Source organism: Sapajus apella, unplaced genomic scaffold (genome assembly GCF_009761245.1).
Source record: "Sapajus apella isolate SASKATOON/1434 unplaced genomic scaffold, GSC_monkey_1.0 scaffold78, whole genome shotgun sequence".
NCBI lineage: Eukaryota > Metazoa > Chordata > Mammalia > Primates > Cebidae > Sapajus > Sapajus apella.
Window position 1 is genome coordinate 5,606,242 of NW_022437018.1, and position 22,533 is coordinate 5,628,774.

At 37.5% G+C, this 22,533-nt stretch overlaps 1 protein-coding gene across 1 annotated transcript in view; it reads left to right on the top strand.

The window, feature by feature from the left end:
* The window catches only part of REEP3 (receptor accessory protein 3), a 108,640-nt gene that overhangs the window by 26,963 nt on the left and 59,144 nt on the right, over positions 1 to 22,533 (top strand). The window contains exon 2 of the mRNA XM_032252663.1: positions 19,673 to 19,745. Within this exon, the coding sequence (XP_032108554.1) occupies positions 19,673 to 19,745 (73 nt within the window). The remainder of the gene's footprint in view (positions 1 to 19,672; positions 19,746 to 22,533) is intronic.

The following is a 22,533-nucleotide window of genomic DNA, read 5'->3' on the forward strand; positions in this document are numbered from 1 at the left end:
CACTAGAGCCAGCTTTCACTTAAGGACATTTCCTGAAACCTGATGACCTTGACATTTTGGTTTTCATGTTCTCATGGAGTATGTTGGGCAAAAAGGACTGACCCAATACAGGTAGTCTAATAGCATAAAGCTAAAAACCAAAGAAATAAAGAACTATGTATATATGAAAGGAATTTTAAGGAGAAAAAAAAAAAAGAACTGTGTCTCATTTATTCCATAGAAGGCAGGTGTGCGGAGTGGGGAGCGAGAGAAAGAAAGATGGAACAGCCAGGTGTGGTGGCTCACACCTGTAATCCCAACACTTTCGGAAGCCAAGTGTCGTGGCTGACTTGAGCCCAGGAGTTGGAGACCAGCCTGGACAACAGAGTGACACCCCATCTTTATAAAAAATTTAAAAGTTAACTAGGCATGGTGGCACTTGCCTGTTGTCCTAACTGCTCAGGAAGCTGAGGCAGGAAGATCCCTTGAGCCCAGAGTATGAGGCTGCAGCAAGCTGTGATGATACCACTGCACTCCAGTTTGGGTGACATTGTCGAAGGGAATAGAGAGAAAAGCTGCTGATCTAAGTAACTTTAGATTGGAGTGTGTGAGACTAAACTCAAAAAGATCCGTACATGATACTCTTGTAGTTGACAAAGTTTTATGCAGTGAATGTGTATGGTTAATGATTCTGAAACCACTATATATGTTACTGCAATTGAACAATTAAATAAATGTTTCTCATTGTTGGAATGTTAGGTTATAGATGAGGGAGGAAGCTAGAATGATCCGTGTGAGGAAGAGGAAAGGTAAGGAGGGAGAAGGCATTCCAGCTAAGAATAATAATCTAGGATTGAAGTAGAAATACAAGAGGCATATTGAGGAAACCATGTTGAAACAGATGGTTTATATAAAGCAATGCTTTTCAAATTATGTTCTGATGCGCTCCCACAGGGGCTGGCCAGCAAGGGGTGAGGAAGCCAGCTACTGAAGTCTTTAAGTGAGTCAGTGCTGCAGGTATATTAGAAAGATTGCTCTGACAGTGGACACAGAGGAATGTGCTGGGAAACCCTTCAGCAAATCTGAAGAGATGGCATGAGCCCAAATGTATTATTGGCCACGAGTCTGAAAATAAAACAAGAGGATGGATGCAGGTACTCTCTCTCATCAAGGGAGAACCACCAGGACTAGGTTACAGATGGGAGGAGTGTTGTACCAGGGGAAGGAGATATCAAAGCCCCATCCATGTTAGAAGTGAAGAATCCCATGTTGAATGTAAATCTGATGGTACTAGATTGTTTGGGAATATGGAAGCTAATACTTTGATTGCATCCAAGTTCTAAAGGGAATTACATAGTCAATTAAAATAATTAACTTGCATTGTGTCAAATATAACTATGATGGCTAACTATGGGATTGTATTTAGTGTCAGCATTGTGGATGAACACACAGCAGACCTGGGAACTCTTATTTACAACTCAGTTCTTAAGGTTAGTTGTCTTCTTAGAAATCTCTAAATTTCTAAGTTTAGGTGGGGGTGGGGATCGGTTAAATTAAAAAGCCCCAAGGACTGTGGCACAGCTAAATATCCCATATCCAGAGACTAGGAGTTGGGGCTTCTGGTGAGGTAGCGTTCACAGGATAGTATTGTTAAGGATGGCAGAGATTTGGTAAGGATAGAATCCCCAACAGAGGAAGAGTTTGTACACTTTCTTGGCCCCGATAAGCTGCAAACCCAGAACGCGGGGTTAAGGAAGGATAAGGATGTGAGGGGTAAGGAAGTCAGTTAGTGTCTACTGTCCTCCCCATCAAAAGAAAATAAATAAGCTATAAATGAACTATATAAAAAAATATATAGAGAGATTCAGGTATTTGCTTGCTCTGAGTGTAGGAAAATTTTAATATAATATGAATTTTACATTTTAATATAAATGCAAGCAGTTTAATATAAAGGTTCACAGATAAACAATATATACATTTCGGCAAAATTCATAAACAAAACCGAAAGGTAACAATAATCTATAAAAATAACAATTAACATATAAAACAGACAAAAAAGGACCTAGAATCAACAGCACTCTGGTAGCACAAGAACAGCTTGTGTCCACATCTTGGTTTCAAATACCATTTTCCAATAAATGGAACAAAGGCTCCTTGGAGACGTAGTTGATTCTAGGAATAGGCAAGAAATATACATGATGAGCCTGCAATGTTTTCTAGTGCCAGAAAGTAAAAAAGTGCTCAAACAAAATAAGAACAATGTAGGTATGTCATAGGGACCCAGGAGCCAATTAAGAAAGATCCCAAGGAGATCTAGAACAATTTGAGCAGCAAAATAAAGTAATATTGGATTATATCAGCCAAAGCATAAAATAAATATCATGAGTCCATACTGATATAAATAAATGAATACAGGAGAATAGATAAATCTCTCTTGCAGAAGAATCCAAATAATTTATGTAGATACTCTGCCCTCAAGGAAATGGAGCATCACTCTCCATTCCTTAAGTATAAGCTGTACATAGTGACTTCCTGCCAAAAAAACGTGGTAGGTAAATCTGGGAAGTGGTGTCAGTAACTTTGCCTGATATATACTACCTCAGCCAGGTGATCCAAGTTAACATCATCAGTGATGCTATGTTGATAGGATGTACATCTTGATATATAATGAAATACAATATTTCTTCTGTTTTTCACAGGAGAAAAAGAGAATATCACAAAAATGACACATAATCTTTGTGATAATCCTCTCAAAAACCGATGACCTGAGTCTAATCGTGAGAAAAACTTCAGACAAGTGTCCCTAATTGAGGGACATTCTAAAAAATACTTAAGTAGCACTCCTCAAATCTGTCAAGGTAATCAGAAGTCAGGCTTGAGAAACTTTCTGAGTAGTCTGGAGAAACATGATGAGTAAACATACTGTGGCAAATGGATGGGATCCCAGATAGGATCCTGGAAAAGAAATTAGGAAAAACCAGATAAATCTGAATAAAGTATGGATTTTAATTAATAATAATATATTATTATTAGTTTTGTAATTGTGACAAATGTATCATACCAATGTAAAATTTTAAGAATAAGAGAAATTGGGTGCAAAGTTTATGGGAACTATCAGTACTATGTTCACAATTTTTCTGCAAAACTGTTCTAAAATTAAAATTTTATTTTAAAGAAGTAAGTTGCCAATATCATGTCATTTCAGTCTTAATTATTAAATCTCCTAAATAAGTCATTATCTTATATAGTCACAAGACAAATATCACTTAAGAAATGTAACATTGGCCGGGCACGGTGGCTCACGCCTGTAATCCCAGCACTTTGGGAGGCCAAGGCGGGTGGATCACGAGGTCAAGAGATCGAGACCATCCTGGTCAACATGGTGAAACCCCGTCTCTACTAAAACTACAAAAAATTAGCTGGGCATGGTGGCGCGTGCCTGTAATCCCAGCTACTCAGGAGGCTGAGGCAGGAGAATTGCCTGAACCTAGGAGGCAGAGGTTGCGGTGAGCCAAGATCGCGCCATTGCACTCCAGCCTGGGTAACAAGAGTGAAACTCTGTCTCAAAAAAAAAGAAATGTAACATTGATAAACTCTTAATACCTAAAGTAGTTCATATCCAAAATACTCAAGTTGCTCAAGTAGTCCCTTGTGTAGCTACATGATTATTGTTTTTACTGCAGAATCCAATCAAATAGCATTGCATTTTATCGTCATCTCTTTATTCTCCCTAAACAGAACCATCCCCTCATGATGAGGAATTTTAACACCGCTTCTTTTCAGTTGATAGATGGACTGCCCCTTCATTTAGTCACTTGTATATGTTTCTTGAGGGAGGAAAAAAGTAGCAAAGTTAGGATTGGTGGAGACTATACCATTTCTCAAGTAGGGTCATCCCAGATTGTCTTTGAGTGATGTTAAGACACAGGGGCTTGCTAGTGCCAAGCACCCAGCCTGCTAGTTTTGTGCTGTAATTACTGATATCAGAATTAAATTAGATAGTGGTGTAGTTCTTGTGGCACATATTGGTTTCTTTTTCTATCAGGTTGTCCCAGATAGAAATAAAGTTCCCATCTCTCTGATTTCCTTGTAGTAAGAAAGTACCTAGACCTTCTCTTTGTCAGTTGATCATCTCAACAGAACATGGAAAATATTCATAAATGCTTTTACAGTGGCTTAACTTTTATATTCTGGTTGTCACTTCTGGAATATAATTTCTGTTATTGTTTGCTTGCTTTACAAAATAAGAAGACCAACCCCCTTTTTTTTTTTTTAAACCCTCATTAATGAAAGACAGTAAACAGGCAGGGTGGCTCTGAGAGAAAGAGAGCTCACATGAAGAGCGAGATTATTCTAGCCATAGGGAGTGGCATGGGAAAAATATTACTGAATTGGAGATGCTGGAGGTGTTAGAGTGATTTGAATAAATGGAATGAAGGAAGTGGTTTAAGAAATATGAAAATAGAATGTTTTGGTTTCCAAATCATCTCAAATTTAATTAAAAAGCAATAATGAGTTCACTAATGTATCCCTAGAGATAGAAAAACACAGCACCTTGACATGTAGTATGCCATCAGTGATACCTGTTATTGTTTAATGGAGACTTAAAAGATTGTTTGAAAGCAAAATATTAAATTTACCTGGTGAAGCGTTTTTCATGCTCATTGGTGAAATGCCTGTAGGTGACTGTATCTTAGACTGCACATTAGGTGTAAATGTTCTGTGGGAGGGCTTGGCCAGAATTTTATATCTGAGTTCAGTTTAGAGAAGTTCACTTTGTGGTCATGTGATACTGAATGAACTGCACAGAACAGGGTAGAATTTGTGTTAATGGCTTTCCTTACTCATCTTCTTTTAATTTGTAAAGAGGGATGTATTTTAAGAGAGGAAAATTTTTGGAACGTTTTCACAATTGTTTGTATGTGATTGTTCTTCACCAGAAGATTTTTTTAAAAAAATCTTAGATTGCAATTGAACTTCCACGTTATCTTCAAGTCAGTGGGGCTAATGGCAAGTTCGAGTTTTACACATCCTGTGCTTAAGGGGCTAAAGTAAACAACACCTCTGAATCAAGAGTTACTCAGGAATCAGGAGTTGGTCAGATGTTGAGTAATCGATTGATAGGGCTTAGAGAGTGTGATGAGTGTTGATTAAAAACATGGATATTCCTTTACGTAGACTTAGTATATAATCAGAAAATGGGTCTCAGGTATCTTTTTTATATATGACAGTAGTATATCTGTGGAATTACAATTATTTAGAGCACCTTGGAATGTTAACATCACTGAACTGTTAATATAGGGGGTCTGCTATGAGCTGTACATTGTATGAAATACAAGTTTTGTTTGGGGGAGAGTTTTTTGATACAGAGGAAAGAGCACAGGTCTTCAAATTAGAAGTTCTATGTTTTGGCTTTAAAACTTGCTAGGTGCCTAATTCATAAGATCCTTAGTCTCTCTGAGCCTTACTTTTATCATCCGTAGAACTAGAACAATTGCACCTACCTTGCCTATGAATTTTTTATGTATAGTGACAATCAGGATGGAAAACTTGCAGCTTGAAAACTATGGAGTGCTGCAGATTGTAGGAACCATTGCTTTCAGCCATGTGAGCCTTTCTGTGGTACTCTACCCATAGGATGCTGAGTTACTGGAGTGCTTCAAGGGTTTGTAGCCCTTGGTTCTACAGTGTACTCTGTTCTAAGTTCAGCATTCTTCTAAACATTTTTTTTGTTGGGGTCTACCACATAGTAGGCCCTTGTGGTTGTAGTGGGGCATGGCTAGTGGGGAGAGAGTGAGGAGATGAGGAAGTGAGTCTGAATTGCTGTGGGGTTTTTTTTCCCCCTCTAGTTTTATCTTTACCTTTACTTTTAGAGTAGAAATTATAGGCTCTGGAGTAAAATTAGAAGTGTAGCTCCAGTTTAGCTAAGTTTAGCTCTAACATGAAAATTCCAAGCTTCATAGCTTTTGATGACTATTATGAAAAACATATATAAAGTCTTTCAAAGGAATTTCCACTGTCTTTTTCTCTCCTTCATGGTTTTAAACATGGACCTCTGGTTATAGAATTCAGGATTGGGGGTTGTTTTTCCCATGGGTTTGACCCTTTCTTCTTGTATGTGATTTTTATATTTTCCTTTGAGCTTTAGCCACTTAGCCATTGTTTTACTAAATGGGAATTCTCCACCAGCAGGGATTTTTAGCAACAAATTTCTTTATCTTAAAATTTGTATAAGATGAAAGTTACATATTATTTTGGCAGTGATCATGCATGAACTTTTGCTACCTGATGGCTGCAGTGGCAGAAAAACTCATGTAGAAAGTTTATCACAGGGACAATACACAGGTACCTTGGTTATCACTAGACTTTGCACTACTTATAATCATTTGGTCTTAAGCAGGAACAAATTTATTATTTTGAAAGATATACTGGACGGGTGTGGTGGCTCACGCCTATAATCCAAGCACTTCAGGAGGCCGAGGCGGGTGGATCACGAGGTCAAGAGATCGAGACCATCCTGGCCAACAATGGTGAAACCCCGTCTCTACTAAAAATACAAAAAATTAGCCGGGCATGGTGGTGCGTGCCTGTAGTCCCAGCTACTCGGGAGGCTGAGGCAGGAAAATTGCTTGAAACCGGAAAACGGAAATTGCAGCGAGTCGGGATCACGTCATTGCACTCCAGCCTGGTGAGATAGAGTAAGACTCAGTCTCAAAAAAAAAAAAAAGAAGAAAGATATATTAAATTGTTGTCGTTTTAATTTACTCTTTGTAACTCTCTCTTTTATCATGATGTCTTACACTTATTTTTGCATCTAAGTGAAGGATAGAGTATTGCAAAAGTCAAGATAACCTGTAATCAATTTCACATTACTTTTAAAAATCCAGTTAGACCGAAACCAGTTTACTATACTGACAACATATTGCTTAATCATAATCAGTTTTAACCCAACACCAAAGTAAGCATAGTATTGTCACACGCTGGTTTGTTGAAGATGCAGAATTTAGAAATTCAGATCCTTAGGCCCTACTGCCAAAAATCTTCCTTCCCAGTTCATTCTTATACACAGACAAGTTTGGGAACTACTGAACCGTTTGTAAGGAGTGCTTTTCAAATAATTCTCAAGGGTTGAGAATTCATCAGAGGATTCTACAATCAATGAAATTAAGTTGTCTTAGGAACCTGTTAATTGCATTTATCTCTTTATTTATGAAGCTCCTCAGAAACATTCCTTCTCGGGGGAAAAATACTACCTTGAAAAAAACCAGAAAACCATTGTTACAAAATAGACTATTTCTGGGATTCTTCATTGAGATTAATATTCTGATTCTATTTTTTAAATTTACTACAGTCTGTATTAATATTAGAGAACTAATATTCAAACAGATTTGGGTGAACTATTATAAATAACAGAAAAATTTACCCTCTTTCTTAATTTTGCACAAAATCATTTTTTAAATTGGTGGGGTTTTTGTTTTGTTTTGTTTTCTGTTTGCTTCTTTTTTTTGATCCCCAGGATCAAGCCAGAAAATTTGGTTGTTATAATGGGCTGCCTTTTTGATTTCACTAAATTCTGTGAATTCTCCCTATGTATAGTGTTCCATTGTCCTCCCAATAAAAACATACTATAGTTTCCCTTGGCTAAAACCCATGTAGGCAGTGGTGTGCCGGTAATGCTTGACAACTGAGGGAAAGAGGACTGATTCATACCATTTGCTAATTTCTGTGATGTAAAATACTCCCTACAATAGCCTAGTTCAAGCTCCCAAGGTGACCTCACTAAATGTGGAGCTGGAAAGAAATGCACACAGCACACTTAGTATTTCTACCACACAGATAGAATAGATGTACAGAACTTGAAGAGCATAGTAAAATTTAAAATAATTAGGAATAATTAGAAAATAATGAGTTTTTGACTATTTACCTTTGTCTTTAATAAATTTTATATGTGTAACGTATTTTACTGTTAGGATACCAAAGAAACTGTTTCCATGCTTATCTTTGGGAAATGTCACTGTTTCAAAATGGGACATTTTTGCTTAGTGTTTTCTTCCTTATTCTATTGTCTAAATTAATTACCTATGTTAAATTTATGAACAACAAAGAAGCAGCTCTCCAGGTGATTTTGATGTGTTGCTGGGTTAGGGACCAGTCTTTTCTTGGTTTGCCTAGCACCTTAGAGCTGCATTTTGTGCTTAATTGCACTGACTACTATATTGTAACTGTTTTTGCTCCATTGTATTCTTTCAAATGATTTGAGATTTTTTTTTTTTTTACCAAATGGATATGTTAAATTATAAAGAAAAGTAAGAAAATTGAGACTACAAAAAAATAGCAATCAAAGAAAATAAAAATCTGGTGAGTACAAATATAAATATGCCAATTCTGAGGACCACAAGTGTTGATATAGTAGAACAACAGATTTGATTCTGAGCTTCCTGGCAACCCGTGGAGGGAAACAAGGAATAATATAATTCTTTTCAGATAGAAGGAAAGGCATCAGTTTCTCAAAGAAAGCTAAGCATTGCATCGTACTGAATTTCAGAGTAAATATCTCACATGAAATTTCATATATAGGGATACTGACTAATAAAATAGTGCCACATTTCTCTGCTACTTTGGACTTTATAGAGCAGATTATTATAATATACTTCAAAAAAATCAAGAATGTAGTATGACTTTTCCCCCAAAGGAGATAGGTGTAATGGATTAGGAATATAACCTAGTGATCAAATTAGAATGACATCACCTAGGGGAATAAAGGTTTAGAACCATGTTGGCAAAAGAGGACAGATTGGTTTACCTAACTCCTGTCCTTGGATAGCATGAGGTTATGGTGCTAGTTTTTTTGTTTTGTTTTGTTTTGTTTTTGTTTTTGTTTTTTTTGAGGCAGAGTCTTGCTCTGTCACCAGGCACCAGGCTAGAGTGCAGTGGCATGATCTCGGCTCACTGCAACCTCTGCCTCCTGGGTTCAAGCAATTCTCCTGCCTCAGCCTCCCAAGAAGCTGGTACTACAGGCATGCACCACCACACCCAGCTAATTTTTGTACTTTTTAGTAGAGAGGGGGTTTCACCATGTTGGCCAGGATGGTTTCGATCTCCTGACCTTGTGGTCCGCCCACCTTGGCCTCCCAAAGTACTGGGATTACAGGTGTGAGCCACCGCACCCGGCCTATGGTGCTGTTTTGACAAGGATTCTGAGACCAGGGTCAGCAGAAACAAATGTAGGGAGTACCTAGCAATTTCTTACTTGATCACAGGAATTGGGAGTAGCACAGTTAACCTCTGCATCTTTGCCATCCCTACTTGACATCTTATGTAAATTTCATTGGTCTTAGATGACGTCCCTAGTATAAACTGGATTACTAATGAAGTTTATACTCTGTTAAGAGAATGGTGGCCAGGTACAGTGTTTCGCATCTCAGATTCCAGCACTTTGGGAGGCTAAGACAGGTGGTTCACTTGAGGCCAAGAGTTTGAGACCAGCTTGGCCAACATGGCAAGACCCCCCCGCCTGCAAAAATTAGGCCAGGTGTGGTGGTTCATGCCTATAATCCAAGCACTTTGGGAGGCCAAGGCGGGTGGATCAGGAGTTCAAGACCATTCTGGCCAACATAGTAAAACCCTGTCTCTACTAAAAATACAAAAAACTAGCCGGGCTGGTGGTGTGCGCCTGTAATCCCAGCTACTCATGAGGCTGAGGAAAGAGAATTGGGTGAACCCTGGAGGTGGAGGTTGCAGTGGGCTGAGATCGTGCCATTGCACTCCTGCCCCGGCGACAGTGCGAGACTCCATCTCAAAAAAAAAAAAAATACAGGCCGGGTGCAGTGGCTCATACCTGTAATCCCAACACTTTGGGAGGCCAAGGTGGGCAGATCACGAGGTCAAGAGATCAAGACCATCCTGGCCAACATGGTGAAACCCCGTCTCTACTAAAAATACAAAAATTAGCTGGGCGTGGTGGCACGTACCTGTAGTCTCAGCTACTCGGGAGTCTGAGGCAAGAGAATTGCTTGAACCCTCGGGAGGCTGAGGCAAGAGAATTGCTTGAGCCCGGGAGGCGGAGGTTGCAGTGAGCCAAGATTGTGCCCTTGCACTCCAGCCGGGGCAACAAGAGCAAAACTCCATCTCAAAAAAATGTATATATAAATTGGCCAGACATTGTGGTACTTGACCCCAGGTTGCAGTGAGCCAAGGTCACACCACTACACTCCAGCCTGGGTGACAGAGCAAGACTCAGTCTCAAAATAATAATAATAATTTTTGAAAAAGAGGCTGGAGTGCTGTATTTTGTATTGATTTTTGAGAGTATATTGTTTGTGCATGTGTGTGTGTGTGCGTGTGTGTTAATTGTGACTAATTCATTCGTATGAGCTTGGGACATGTCTTCCATCATTCCGATTTTGATCCTCTAGTTTATTCTGTTTGTTTAATATTACCTATCCAATTTTGGTTCATGTCTAGTCTTATTGAGTTGTGTTTTGTCCCTTAGTCTAATAGAACACTGTAATTACATTTTTTGTTGTTGTTTGGAAGCATGATTGTGAAAGCAGTGAAATAAGGAGAATTTGGTCAAGTAATTCCTGTGTAAGCGTGGTCATATTATATATAAGTAATATGTAGATTAATTATCAGCTATAAATTGTTATATTTATTTTCAACAAACTACAATTTAAATTATTTTATCATGTTAAAGAGGGAATTTGTAATCTAAAGAAAATTGCAGGGGAAATTTTAGCTAGTTGAGAAATTAACTATTAATACTGCTATGATGTTTATGGATTTTTTTTTTCTGTTTTAGTAGTGATTTATACACTGCATAATTGGTCTCATCTGTACCTTATTACCTTGGAAATACAATTCATCTTTTGAAAAGAATGCCTGTTAGCTACTCTTTTACTTTACCTAATTCATCTGTTGACTTTTGTTGTTTTTTTAAATTAGTCCTTAAATGGATATTTTCATACATTCTTGGTAAGAATATGTATGGGCGTTACCCTTCTAAAGAGCAGTTTGGCAGAAGACCTTCAAAATTTCAGACCTTTGACCCAGTTATTCCACTTCTAGGAAAATATCATTAGGAAGTAGAGATTATAAGTGTGGATTCTGGGGTAAGCGTGCCTGGTTTTGAATGCAGCTGACAGACCTAGAAATAGTGTGACCTTGGGGTAGTTTCTTACCTTTTTAAGCCTCAGTCTTTGCATATGTAAAATCAGTTTTTAAAATAATACCTATCTCTAGTTGTTATTGTGAAAATGATGTGATATAAGTGAAGTGCTTTAACATTGTGCCTCTTATGAAATGTCAATAAATAATTGCTCTTGTTAATAATCATAGAAAGAGTGTTCATAGCATTAGTTGACATAGAAAACATATAGGAAAGGATCTGAATGATTTTCATTCATGTAAGAGAATGCTATGCCATGTAATTGTTAAATAATATTTTTAAAGGATATTTAAAGACATAAGAAAATGCTGATAATGTGGCATTGAGTGAAACAGCAGGATAAAATATCTCTATATGCTCTAAGTGTTATGTTTTAAATTATATTCTAACGATGTTATAAAATACTGTTTTTAAAATACATTCATTATGTTTACAAGTAATGATTCTTAAAAATATAGAAAAAATTTTGAAAAGAGTGGCTCATTGTTAATAATTCTTAAAATTAGGTCATAGGTACATAGAGATTTATTATATTAAAGCTATTCTGTTTCTATGTATTTTCATTTTCCATAATACTTTTTGGAAAGAGTGACAAGAAGAACAGATTAAAAACAGTTTAAGGAAAAACTAAAGTGGGCCGGTCGTGGTGGCTCACGCCTGTAATCCCAGCACTTTGGGAGGCCAAGGTGGGCAGATCCCCTGAGGTCGGGAGTTCGAGACCAGCCTGACCAACATAAGGGAGACCCCGTCTCTACTAAAAATCCAAAATTGGCCGAGCGTGGTGGTGCATGCCTGTAGTCTCAGCTACTCGGGAGGCTGAGGCAGGAGAATTGCCTAAATCCTGGAGACAGAGGTTGCGGTAGGCCAAGATCTGCACTGCACTCCAGCTTGGGCAACAAAATCGAAACTCCATCTCAAAAAAAAAAAAAAAGGCGGGGGGCCGGGCGCAGTGGCTCGCGCTTGTGGTCCCAGCACTTTGGGAGGCCGAGGCGGGTGGATCACAAGGTCAGGAGATCGAGACCATCCTGGTCAACATGGTGAAACCCCGTCTCTACCAAAAATACAAAAAATTGACTGGGCATGAGTGGCGCATGCCTGTAATCCCAGCTGCTCAGGGGGCTGAGGCGGGAGAATTGCCTGAGCCGGGGAGGCGGAGGTTGCGGTGAGCTGAGATCGCGCCGTTGCACTCTAGCCTGTGTAAAAAGAGCGAAACTCTATCTCAAAAAAAAAAGAAAAAAACTGAAGTATGATTTTAAAGGTTCAAGGGACTTAAGCTTGGTGGCACAAACGCTCTTAGTAAAATCAAGCCTCATCTTTTTATCAATAATATTTTAATAGTTTTATGTTTGAGCACTTATGCATCAAGAACAAAACTTTGGATGATGTTAGGAAATATTTAAATGGATAAGTAGAAAGTGATCATTGGAGTCTAATAAGTGATGGATACAGCAACATAATACTTTACAAAACCATTCAGGGTGTGTTTGACAAACAAGAAGGTTACATAGGAGCTGTATGATTAATGTAAAGTGTTCTCTCTCTAACTTTATTTAGTCTTTATTCTCAACCTTACAAATATCACATACTCACATACACAGAATAAGAAAAATTAAGGCGGGTGTTGAACAGCTAGAACACGTGGTGGACACAGGAAGGGGAGCATCACTGCAGTGAGTTCTGACTAGGGGAGGGACAGGAGGGGGTGGGGAGGGATAACGTCAGGAGAAATACCAGATACAGGTGACTGGTGGGGGCGGGAGGGGGGAGGAAGGCAGCAAACCACCTTGCCATGTGTGTACCTATGCAACAATCCTGCATGATCTGCACATGTACCCCAGAACCTAAAGTACAATAAAAAATAAATAAATCTGAAAAAGAAAAAAAACAAAACCAAACAAACAAAAAAAAAACAGTTTAAATCCTTGATATTAGTGCTTTGTAACCTGTTTAGAGGTAAATTAACTCTTGACCAGTTTTGTTATCACACTATTATTTATACTTTTTAATGGTTTCTTAAAGCATTTGAGAGCGATATATATCAGACTTGTGAAAAATTTGACAAAAGTCATGTTTGGAAAAACCTTTAACAAAAAAGACAGTTCATTCAGTGGTGAAATTGCAAATGATTTTTATATCGCTTAATTCTTTTCTACATCTAAAAATTCTACAGTAAGCTCTTTTTATGGTCGGAATCAGAAAAAGAAGTTTTGATCAGTTTTTATAAAATGATTCTGATAACTTCTGTACTTTGATGACATTAGTTCTAGTATTTAGAGCATTCTTACTAGTTGCTTTTGTGACTTGCTTTCAAACATGCTATAATTCTCTAAAACAATTTTGGTTAAGGATGAATTGTGTCTGAATATCTGTCTAGAAAATAGGTATTTTAAGTACTTTCCATATCTGAAAATGATATAAAGTCCATCTCCCACTACTGCATTCCCATAAGTGCTTTTATTTTTCATTTCTTAAAATAATGCAGATTTTCAGCATAGCCAGTGTTCAGGCATTTCAAAAATCAACTTTACATTAGTGGGGGTGAAGGATGTCTTATTTTGACAAAATTCTCCCTCTTTAGATAGAAATGAGGCAAGGAGGAAAGGAGTAATTATTTCTTCCTGTCTCTATAACTGAAACAATATTCAATATAAGTGAATTTTACTTATAGCAAATATCTCTTTATAAGCCCTCCATTTATCTTGTAGGTGGCCTTGTAAAATATACTTTATTTGATTTTACACACTGCGCTCATGCTTTGGCTTTATGCCCAACCTCCCAGGCTGCAGACATCTACAGTAGACCCCAGTGTTAAAGAAAACAAGCCCCCCAAAACCCTAGAAAATATTACAGTTATTAATAATAAATTCTCAGTAATATTCACATTGGAGCAGTAATAAATTATATTAATAGTAGCAGCCCTTAAAAAATGTCCCACTATTCACTAAGACATTCAATCTTTCCCATGTTCCAAATGAAATGCCTTATTGTTTTCTACTTTCTACTCTTACAAGAAAGAGGTGTTAAGGGTATTCTATTTTTTTGTTTGACTTAATCTCTTTAATACAGAATAAGTTTAAAAATAAAGGCAAAGCACATATATGTATAGTATCAGCTAGCACCAAATCCTTCCTATGCGAGAGAAAATGATCTACTTTGGAAGCCAGTTACATACATTTAAGAAATATGTCAAGCAATCTAAAATTGAATATATTCAATGGAAAATGACTAGTTATGACAAATTCTTCTAAAAATGCAAAATAGAGGTAATTTAGAAGTTTATGGAGGAAGGGTGGATCTTGAAGAAAAATATGTGTTTTAATTAAGGAAGAGAATAAAGAATGGGAAGAAAGAAGAGGAAGAAAGAGAGGGAGGCAATCCAGGCATAAAGCAGACGCTCCAGGATTGAAGTAGAAATACAAGAAGCATATTGAGGAAACCATGTTGGAACAGATGGTTTATATAAAGCAGTGCTTTTCAAATTATGTTCTGATGCCGCCCCCAGAGGGGCTGGCCAGCAAGGGGTGAGGAGGCCTGCTAGTGAAGTCTTTAAGTGAGGAAGTACTGCAGGTATATTGGAAACATTGATCTGACAGTGGACACAGAAGAATATGTTGGGAAACTCTTCAGTAAGTCTAATGAGATGGCATGAGCCCAAATGTGTTATTGGCCACGAGTCTGAAAATAAAACGAGGATGGATGCATGTACTCTCACCAAGGGAGAACCACCGGGACTGGGTTAACAGACGGAAAGAATGTTGTACCAGGGGAAGGAAGTATCAAAGCCCCATCCATGATAGAAGTGAAGAATCCCATGTTGGATGTAAATCTGGTGGTACTAGATTGTATGGGAATACTGAAGATAATACTTTGATTATATCCAAGTTCTAAAGGGAAATACAAAGTGAATTAAAATAATTAGCTTGAATATGTAAAACATAACTTTGGGATTTTTTCTAGTGTAAGCAATGTGGATGAACACACAGCCGACCTGGAAATTGTGTTCTTGTTTGCACCCTAGTTAGTTGTTTTCTTAGATGTCTCTAAACTGAAAAGTCCCTGTGCATGGAGAGGTGGTGGGGGTGCTAAGTTAAACTGAAAAGCCCAAGCTCTGTGGCACAGCTAAAAATCCTGTATCCAGAGTCTGGGCTGGCACTTTAGTGAAGTCACATTCACAGATAGTATTGTTATATAAGGCAGAAATTTTTTTTTGCAGGGGTGGTGAGGGTGGAGGGGTGGGACAGAGTCTTGCTCTCTCACCCAGGCTGGAGTGCCAGTGGTGCCATCTCAGCTCACTGCAACCTCCGCCTCCTGGGTTCCAGTGATTCCCTGCCTCAGCCTCCCTTGTAGCTGGGATTACAGGCACACGCCACCATGCCTGGCTAATTTTTGTATTTTAATAGAGACAGGGTTTCACCATGTTTGCCAGGCTGCTCTCGAACTCCTAACCTCAAGCAATCCGCCTGCCTCGGCTTCCCAAAGTGCTGAGATCACAGGCATGAGCCACCACGCTTAGCCTTAAGGCAGAGATTGTTAACGATGTGGCTTCTAGTTGGTAAGTATAAAATCCCCAACAAGAGAAGATTTGGTATTCTTCCTGTGACTTGTTGACATAAGCCTCAAACCGATGGGTAAGGAAGCCACCAGGCATGTACTGCCCTCTGCACCAGTCAATCAATCAGTAAACAAACTATAAATGAACTAAAAATATGGAGAGATGCAAATACTTCTTCCAGTGTAAGAAAGGTCCATGTAAATGCAAACACTTATTTACTCTAAAAGTTCACAAATATATGTGTGTTATGGGCTGAATTCTGTCTCCCCAAAATTCATATATTGAAGTCCTAACCCCCTGCACATCAGAATGTGACTGCATTTGGAGATAAGCTCTTTAAAGGTATGATTAAGTTAAAGTAAGGTCTTTAGGGAGGGCCTTAATCCAATATGATTGGCTTCCTTCTAAGAAGGGATTAGGCCACACACAGACTGAGGGGCAATATGTGAGGACACAGCTAGAAGACTACAAGCCAAGGAAAGAGGCCTCAGAAGAAACCAAGTCTGCCAAGATTTTGATCTTGGGCTTCTAGCCTCCAGGACTGTGATAAAGCAAATTTCTGTTGTAGAAGCCACCTAGTCTGTGGTATTTTGTCAGGGTAGCCCTAGCAAATAAATATAATATGCATGCATTTCTGCAAAATTCATAAATTAAATCAAAAGATGACAATAACCTATAAAAATATTGATTAATATATAAAATAGACAAAGAAGGACCTAGAATCAACAACATTCCAGTAGCAATGAGCACACTTAGCTCCCAGATCTTGGTTTCAAATACTGTTCTCCAGTAAAAAGGAACTGGAGCTCCTTGGAGAAATGGCTGATTCTAGGAATGGGGCAGGAGGTACAGTAGTTCCCCTTTATCAGAGGGGAATATGTTAGAAGATTCCTGGTGGATTCCTGAAATCATGGGTAGGACCACAGCCTATATAAACTATGTTTTTTCAAGCTGATTATCAAAACAGCTACAAAGACTAAGCGACTACAGGGCAGGTAATGTATATAGCAGGGATACACTAGACAAAGGGATGATTTCCATTCTGGGCGGGATGGAGCAGGATCACACAAGAATTCATTATGGTACTCTGAATAGCATGCAATTTAAAACCTATGAATTATTTCTGGAATTTTCCAGTTAATAGTTTCAAACTAAAGTTGGTGGCAGGTAACTGAAACTGCAGAAACCAAAATGGCAGATAACAGGGGACTACTGTATAACAAGATGAGCCTGGAGCATCACTTAGTACCAAAAAGTAACAAAGTACTTCAAAACCCTCACAACGATAGAGATATGTCAAAGGGACTTAGGAGCTAACTGAAATATCTCCCAATGGCCAAAACTTTGAGCAACAGAATAAAGTAGTACTAGATTATAACCCAAAGTATAAAATAAATATCCATGAATCCATACCGATACTAGGGAAGAATAGAGAGGCCTTCTATGCAGAATTACAACTAAATTATTTGGAATTTATGTAGACACTCCACTCTCAAGGTGTAGAGAGTAACTCCCCACTCAATCATGGGCTGTACATAGTGACTTATTTCCAAATAATATAGTCATTAAAAGTGGACAAAAAAGAGTAACAGCAAAATCTGACAAAGCACTACTTCAGCATGGTGGTCAAGATTAACAGCAGTGATAGGTCATGTTGATAGACTGTGCCCTTGATATAATGTGATAAGAATTGCATTTGACCTGTATAATTTTTCTCTTGAAAACCCGTATCTCACTTTAATCATGAGAACAGCAAACAAATTCCAGTAGAGAAGCATCCTGCAACATTCTTGACCAACACTCCTAAAAGCTGTCAAGGTGATAAAAAACAAAGTCTGAAAAGTTTACAGCCAAAAAAGCTAAGAGGGCAGCTGAGCGTAATGTGCTATCCTAGGAACAGAGAAAAGAGACTAGGTAAAAACTAAGGAAACCTGAATAAAGTATAAAGTTTAATTCATAAACAAAAATCAATACTGGCACATTAATTGTGATGAGTGTACCATGCCAATATAAGATGTTAATAATAGGGGAAACTGGCCAGGCGCTGTGGTTCACGTCTGTAATCCCATCACTTTGGGAGGCTGAGATGGGTGGATCACCTGAGGTCAGGAGTTCAAGACTAGCCTGACCAGCATAGTGAAGCCCCATCTCTACTAAAAATACAAAAAATTAGATGGGCATGGTGGTGGGTGCCTGTAATCCCAGCTACTCAGGAGGCTGAGGCAGGAGAATCACTTGAACCGGGGAGGCGGAGGTTGCAGTGAACCGAGATCGTGCCATTGCACTCCAGCCTGGACAACAAGAGCGAGACTCCGTCTAAAAATAATAATAATAATAATAATAGTAGTAGTAGTAGTAGTAGAGGAAACTGGGTATTGAGTATATGGGAACTATCTATACTATGTTTCCCACTTCTCTATAAAATATTCTTTTTAAAATGGCCGTTTAAAACAACAGAAAAAAATAGAAAGTTATCATATACTTATCAAAAGGCCAGTAAGCACTTGAAAAAAAAAAATTCAAATTTACTTGTATTCAGAAACACACATTAGGCCAGTCACTGTGGCTTGTACTTGTAATCCCAGCACTTTGGGAGGCTGAGGCAGATGACAGATTGCTTGAGCTCAAGAGTTCAAGACCAACCTGGGCAACATGGCAAAAACCCGTCTCTACTAAAAATACAAAAATTATACAGACATGGTAGCACATGCCTACCCAGCTACTCAGGAGGCTGAGGCATGAGAATAGATTAATAGATAAAAAATGTGTGTACCCTTTGAAGCAGCACCATCACAACCAAGAAGTGAAAATCAGTGATGACAAAGTTTTTCACAGTGCTATGTGGAATAGTAAAGCCTCAAATTAATCAAAATGTTGTAATTATAGGATTGTTTATATAAAGTAAGAGAACCTCAATGTGTGATGCAACGCAGACATTAAGAATAACACTCGCCGGATGTGGTGGCTCATGCCTCTAATCCCAGCACTTTGGGAGGCCAAGGCAGGTGGATCATTTGAGGTCTGGAGTTTGAGACCAGCCTAAACTGTGTCTCTACAAAAAATTAGCCGGGTGTGGTGACACACACCTGTAATCCCAGCTACTGCAGAGGCTGAGGCAGGAGAATCACTTGAACCTGGGAGGCAGAGGTTGCAGCAAGCTGAGATCACACCACTGCACTCCAGCTTGGTCAACAGAGCAACACACCATCTTAATCAATCAATCAGTAAAAATACTGCAGGATAACATTTCAGAACAAAAAACGTACTTATTTGCCATATGTGAAAATACCCATTGTGAACTGTGTATACTATGTCATAAAATTTCTGTGTCTTATGTTTTTATTATTCATTTGTACATATCTCCTGGATCTGGGATTTGCTGATCTTTACAAACAGCATTAAATTAAGTCCTATTAGTGATTTAAAGTCAATTTATAAGTACTTAAAGTTATTTTAATGCATAGTATAGTTAATGTATCAAGAATTGCCTTACACCTCTGTCATAATTAGAACCCAGTGCTTCTAACTAGTCTAGTGAAGGACCAAGTTTTTATTACCACAAATTGCGTATGTGTATGTTTATATCTTAGGTATACTACAAATAGATAAATAGTGGGATTTGTGTGCGATAAGATGTTGCCTGTGATAATCTCTGGTAGGGTTGGAGCAATTTTTATTTTATTCTTGGTGATTTTCTGAATTTTCTAAATGTTGTTCAAGGAACCACAGAATATTTTTTTGCAATGAGAAAAAAAGCTTCAGAAGTCAATTTTTTCAAAAAATAAAGTTTTTATTTTTATGAAACTGCTTCTGAAATATTAAAATTATCTTTTTATTACAAATATATTTTTACTTTTTCTGAGCAGATTTCATTTATACAAATTTATAGTTATTTTTTAATCTATTAGATTAAATTTTTATGAGCTGTTAAAAGTATTGCGTTTTAACAGTATTCTCATTCTTTTCATTTTTAGGCTGGTGTTTGGAATGCTTTATCCTGCATATTATTCATACAAAGCTGTGAAAACAAAAAACGTGAAGGAATATGTAAGTAAAGTTTTATGAGTGTTTAATCTGAGTTTAATATTTTAATGATATACACTGAAAAACTGCTATTCTCTTAAAAATAACTGGAGCAATGTTTTGGGTTAAAAGGTGTTATGAATGTGAGGTAACAAAACTAAACTTTTAAAAAATCTTTGAAAACAACCCCAAAGTGGAGTTTCAGTGAAAATAAGTATATGGTTCCCAAGATGAGTAATCGAATAGCTCTTGATTTAGTCTATAAATTCCAGTGTAATAAGGGGTTGGAGAACTTTTGTATGTTTCACTTGGGGAGGGGGGTTGTGGGGTTTTCTGCCTTGTAAATTTATAGGAACATTGAGAATATATCTCTATGGCCCCAAAGCCTTTTTCTTCTTCTGTAGGTGTTTCATCACTTTCTAATCGATATGAATATTGCAGATACTCCATCACCACTGACAACTGCAATCTTTTTCCTTCTTGAATCAGACTCTATTTGTAATGATTTTGTTTTGATATGCAATGAGTCCTCAGTATTTCTTTGTTTTTAGTTTCTTCTTTTCTATTCCCTAATTTTCTTTTGTCACTAACATTTATTTTTTAACATTTTTGAAGTTGTCTTCATTTCCCGTTTTATCTACATGATGTAATAGTAAATGGCCTTCCCCACCTACAAATTTTGATCTAGTTTAGTATGCGTGATGGAATGAATTTTTAGAGAATAGCAAAAGCATATTGTATTGGTGGTTAATCAACAGGATAAGCAGTCAATACCGAGATAACAGCACATCAATAACTATGGCTCTTTTTTCATTTTGAGTTGACATTCACATAATATAAAATTAAGCATTTTAGAGGCATTTTATGCATTCACAATGTTATTCAAACACTAGCTCTTTCTGGTTCGAAAATATTTTCATCACTCCAAATAAATCCCTGTGCCCATTAAATAGTTACTCCCCATTCTCTCCTACCCCAACTCACGGACAACCACCAGTCTGCTAGTCTGGATATTTCATATAAATAGAATCATATGATATGTGATCTTTTGAGTCTGGCTTCCTTCACTCAGCATAATGTTTTTAAGGTTCATACATGTCTTGGTATGTAGAATGTATTACATTCCTTTTTATGGCTGAATAACATTCTACTGTGTAGATGTATGACATTTTGCTTATCCATTCATCTGTTGACGGACATATGAATTGTTCTGTCTTTTGGCTATTATGAATAGTATTGCTACAAACATTCACATATAAGGATTTGTTTGAGCACCTATGTTTGATTCTTTGGGGTATGTAGCTGTAGTTCTTTCTAAGGGATTTTAGATGACAGTCTTGTCATCAGTTGGTCAAATGATCAGAGATTAGATCATGGTTCTTTATGTGTTCAGGGTTTTTGTGGGGTGGGAGGAAGGGACAGATTCTGAAACTTTTATAACTAACTCATTTCATTAAACTTTTATAGTTGTTTTTTTCTCTTGTATATAAAACTAACTTCTGAAGTAAAGTATATATTAATACAAGTCAAAATAGTGGAATACATCTGGCAGAGGTAACTAAGTTACATAGTTGGGCTCTGAAATTTTTCCATCCTTTTATATGTGTATCTTTTGGACCTACGATTGGTGAAATTAATCTTAAGAGATGGAACCATATTAAGTCCTGGTAATTTAAATTCATTTTATACAAGGTTTGAAGGTTCATATTTGGATATATGTTGGAGTAAATACTTTGCATATTATTTTATAGTGCTGGCATACATTGGTTTCTAGATGCCAACATGTCTGTTAATAGTGCTTCTCAAGCTGCCTGTGATACAGGATGACTTTTGTTTTTCCAATAAGTCATAGACTAATACTTTTATAAAATGATATACTAATCACTGGAAATAATGAAATGAAAAAGCCCCTAAACATGAAATACAACCCAGAATTTTTATTTGACTTATTTATTTATTTCTTATTGTTTTGAGACAGGATCTTGCTCTTATTACCCAGGGTGGAGTACAATGGCACCATCATAGTTCACTGTAGCCTGGACCTCATGAGCTTAAACGATCCTCCTACCTCAGCCTCCTGAGTAGCTGGGACTACAGCCATGTACCACCATGCCCAGCTAATTTTTTATTATTATTATTATTATTAATAGACATGGAGTCTTATGTGTCGCCCAGATTGGTCTTGGACTCCTGGCCTCAGGTTATCCACCTACTTCAGCTCCCCAAAGTGCTGGGATTATAGGCATGAGCCACAGTGCCCAACCCCCCAAATTTTTTATTACTAGATTCAGTAACATGAAATTACTGTCAAATAATATACTTTTGCTTATTGTTTTCATTATTGTATTATTAATATACTTAGAGCAACACAGTAATGCTTTTACAGCCTTGTACAATTCCGTAGACAACACTCTGCCCTACTGTGTAATATTTTAATTGGAATTCTCTTTTGGAAGATAAAGGTAAGAGTTGGACATCATTTCCAAACACCATGAAAATATGAGTTGAAGAATCTACTTCTGGCCAGTGCTTAATAAATGGGAACCATTTCCCTATTTGGAATGTTTTTTATAATGTTATTAAATTAGATCTTTTTCTGAGCCTAATTCAATGTACAGTTGAAGTACAGGGTATTATGCCTCTCAACATTGGACCCATTTCACCTAGAAAGCTTTCCAGAAGCCCAGGATATATAATAATTTGGTGTGTTGCTGGGTGTGTGTACATTGTATATATATTTGTGCTTATGGTATTCTCCCATCTTCCCTCCCAAATCTGCTCTTTTTTTTTTTTTTTTTTTTTTTTTTTTTTT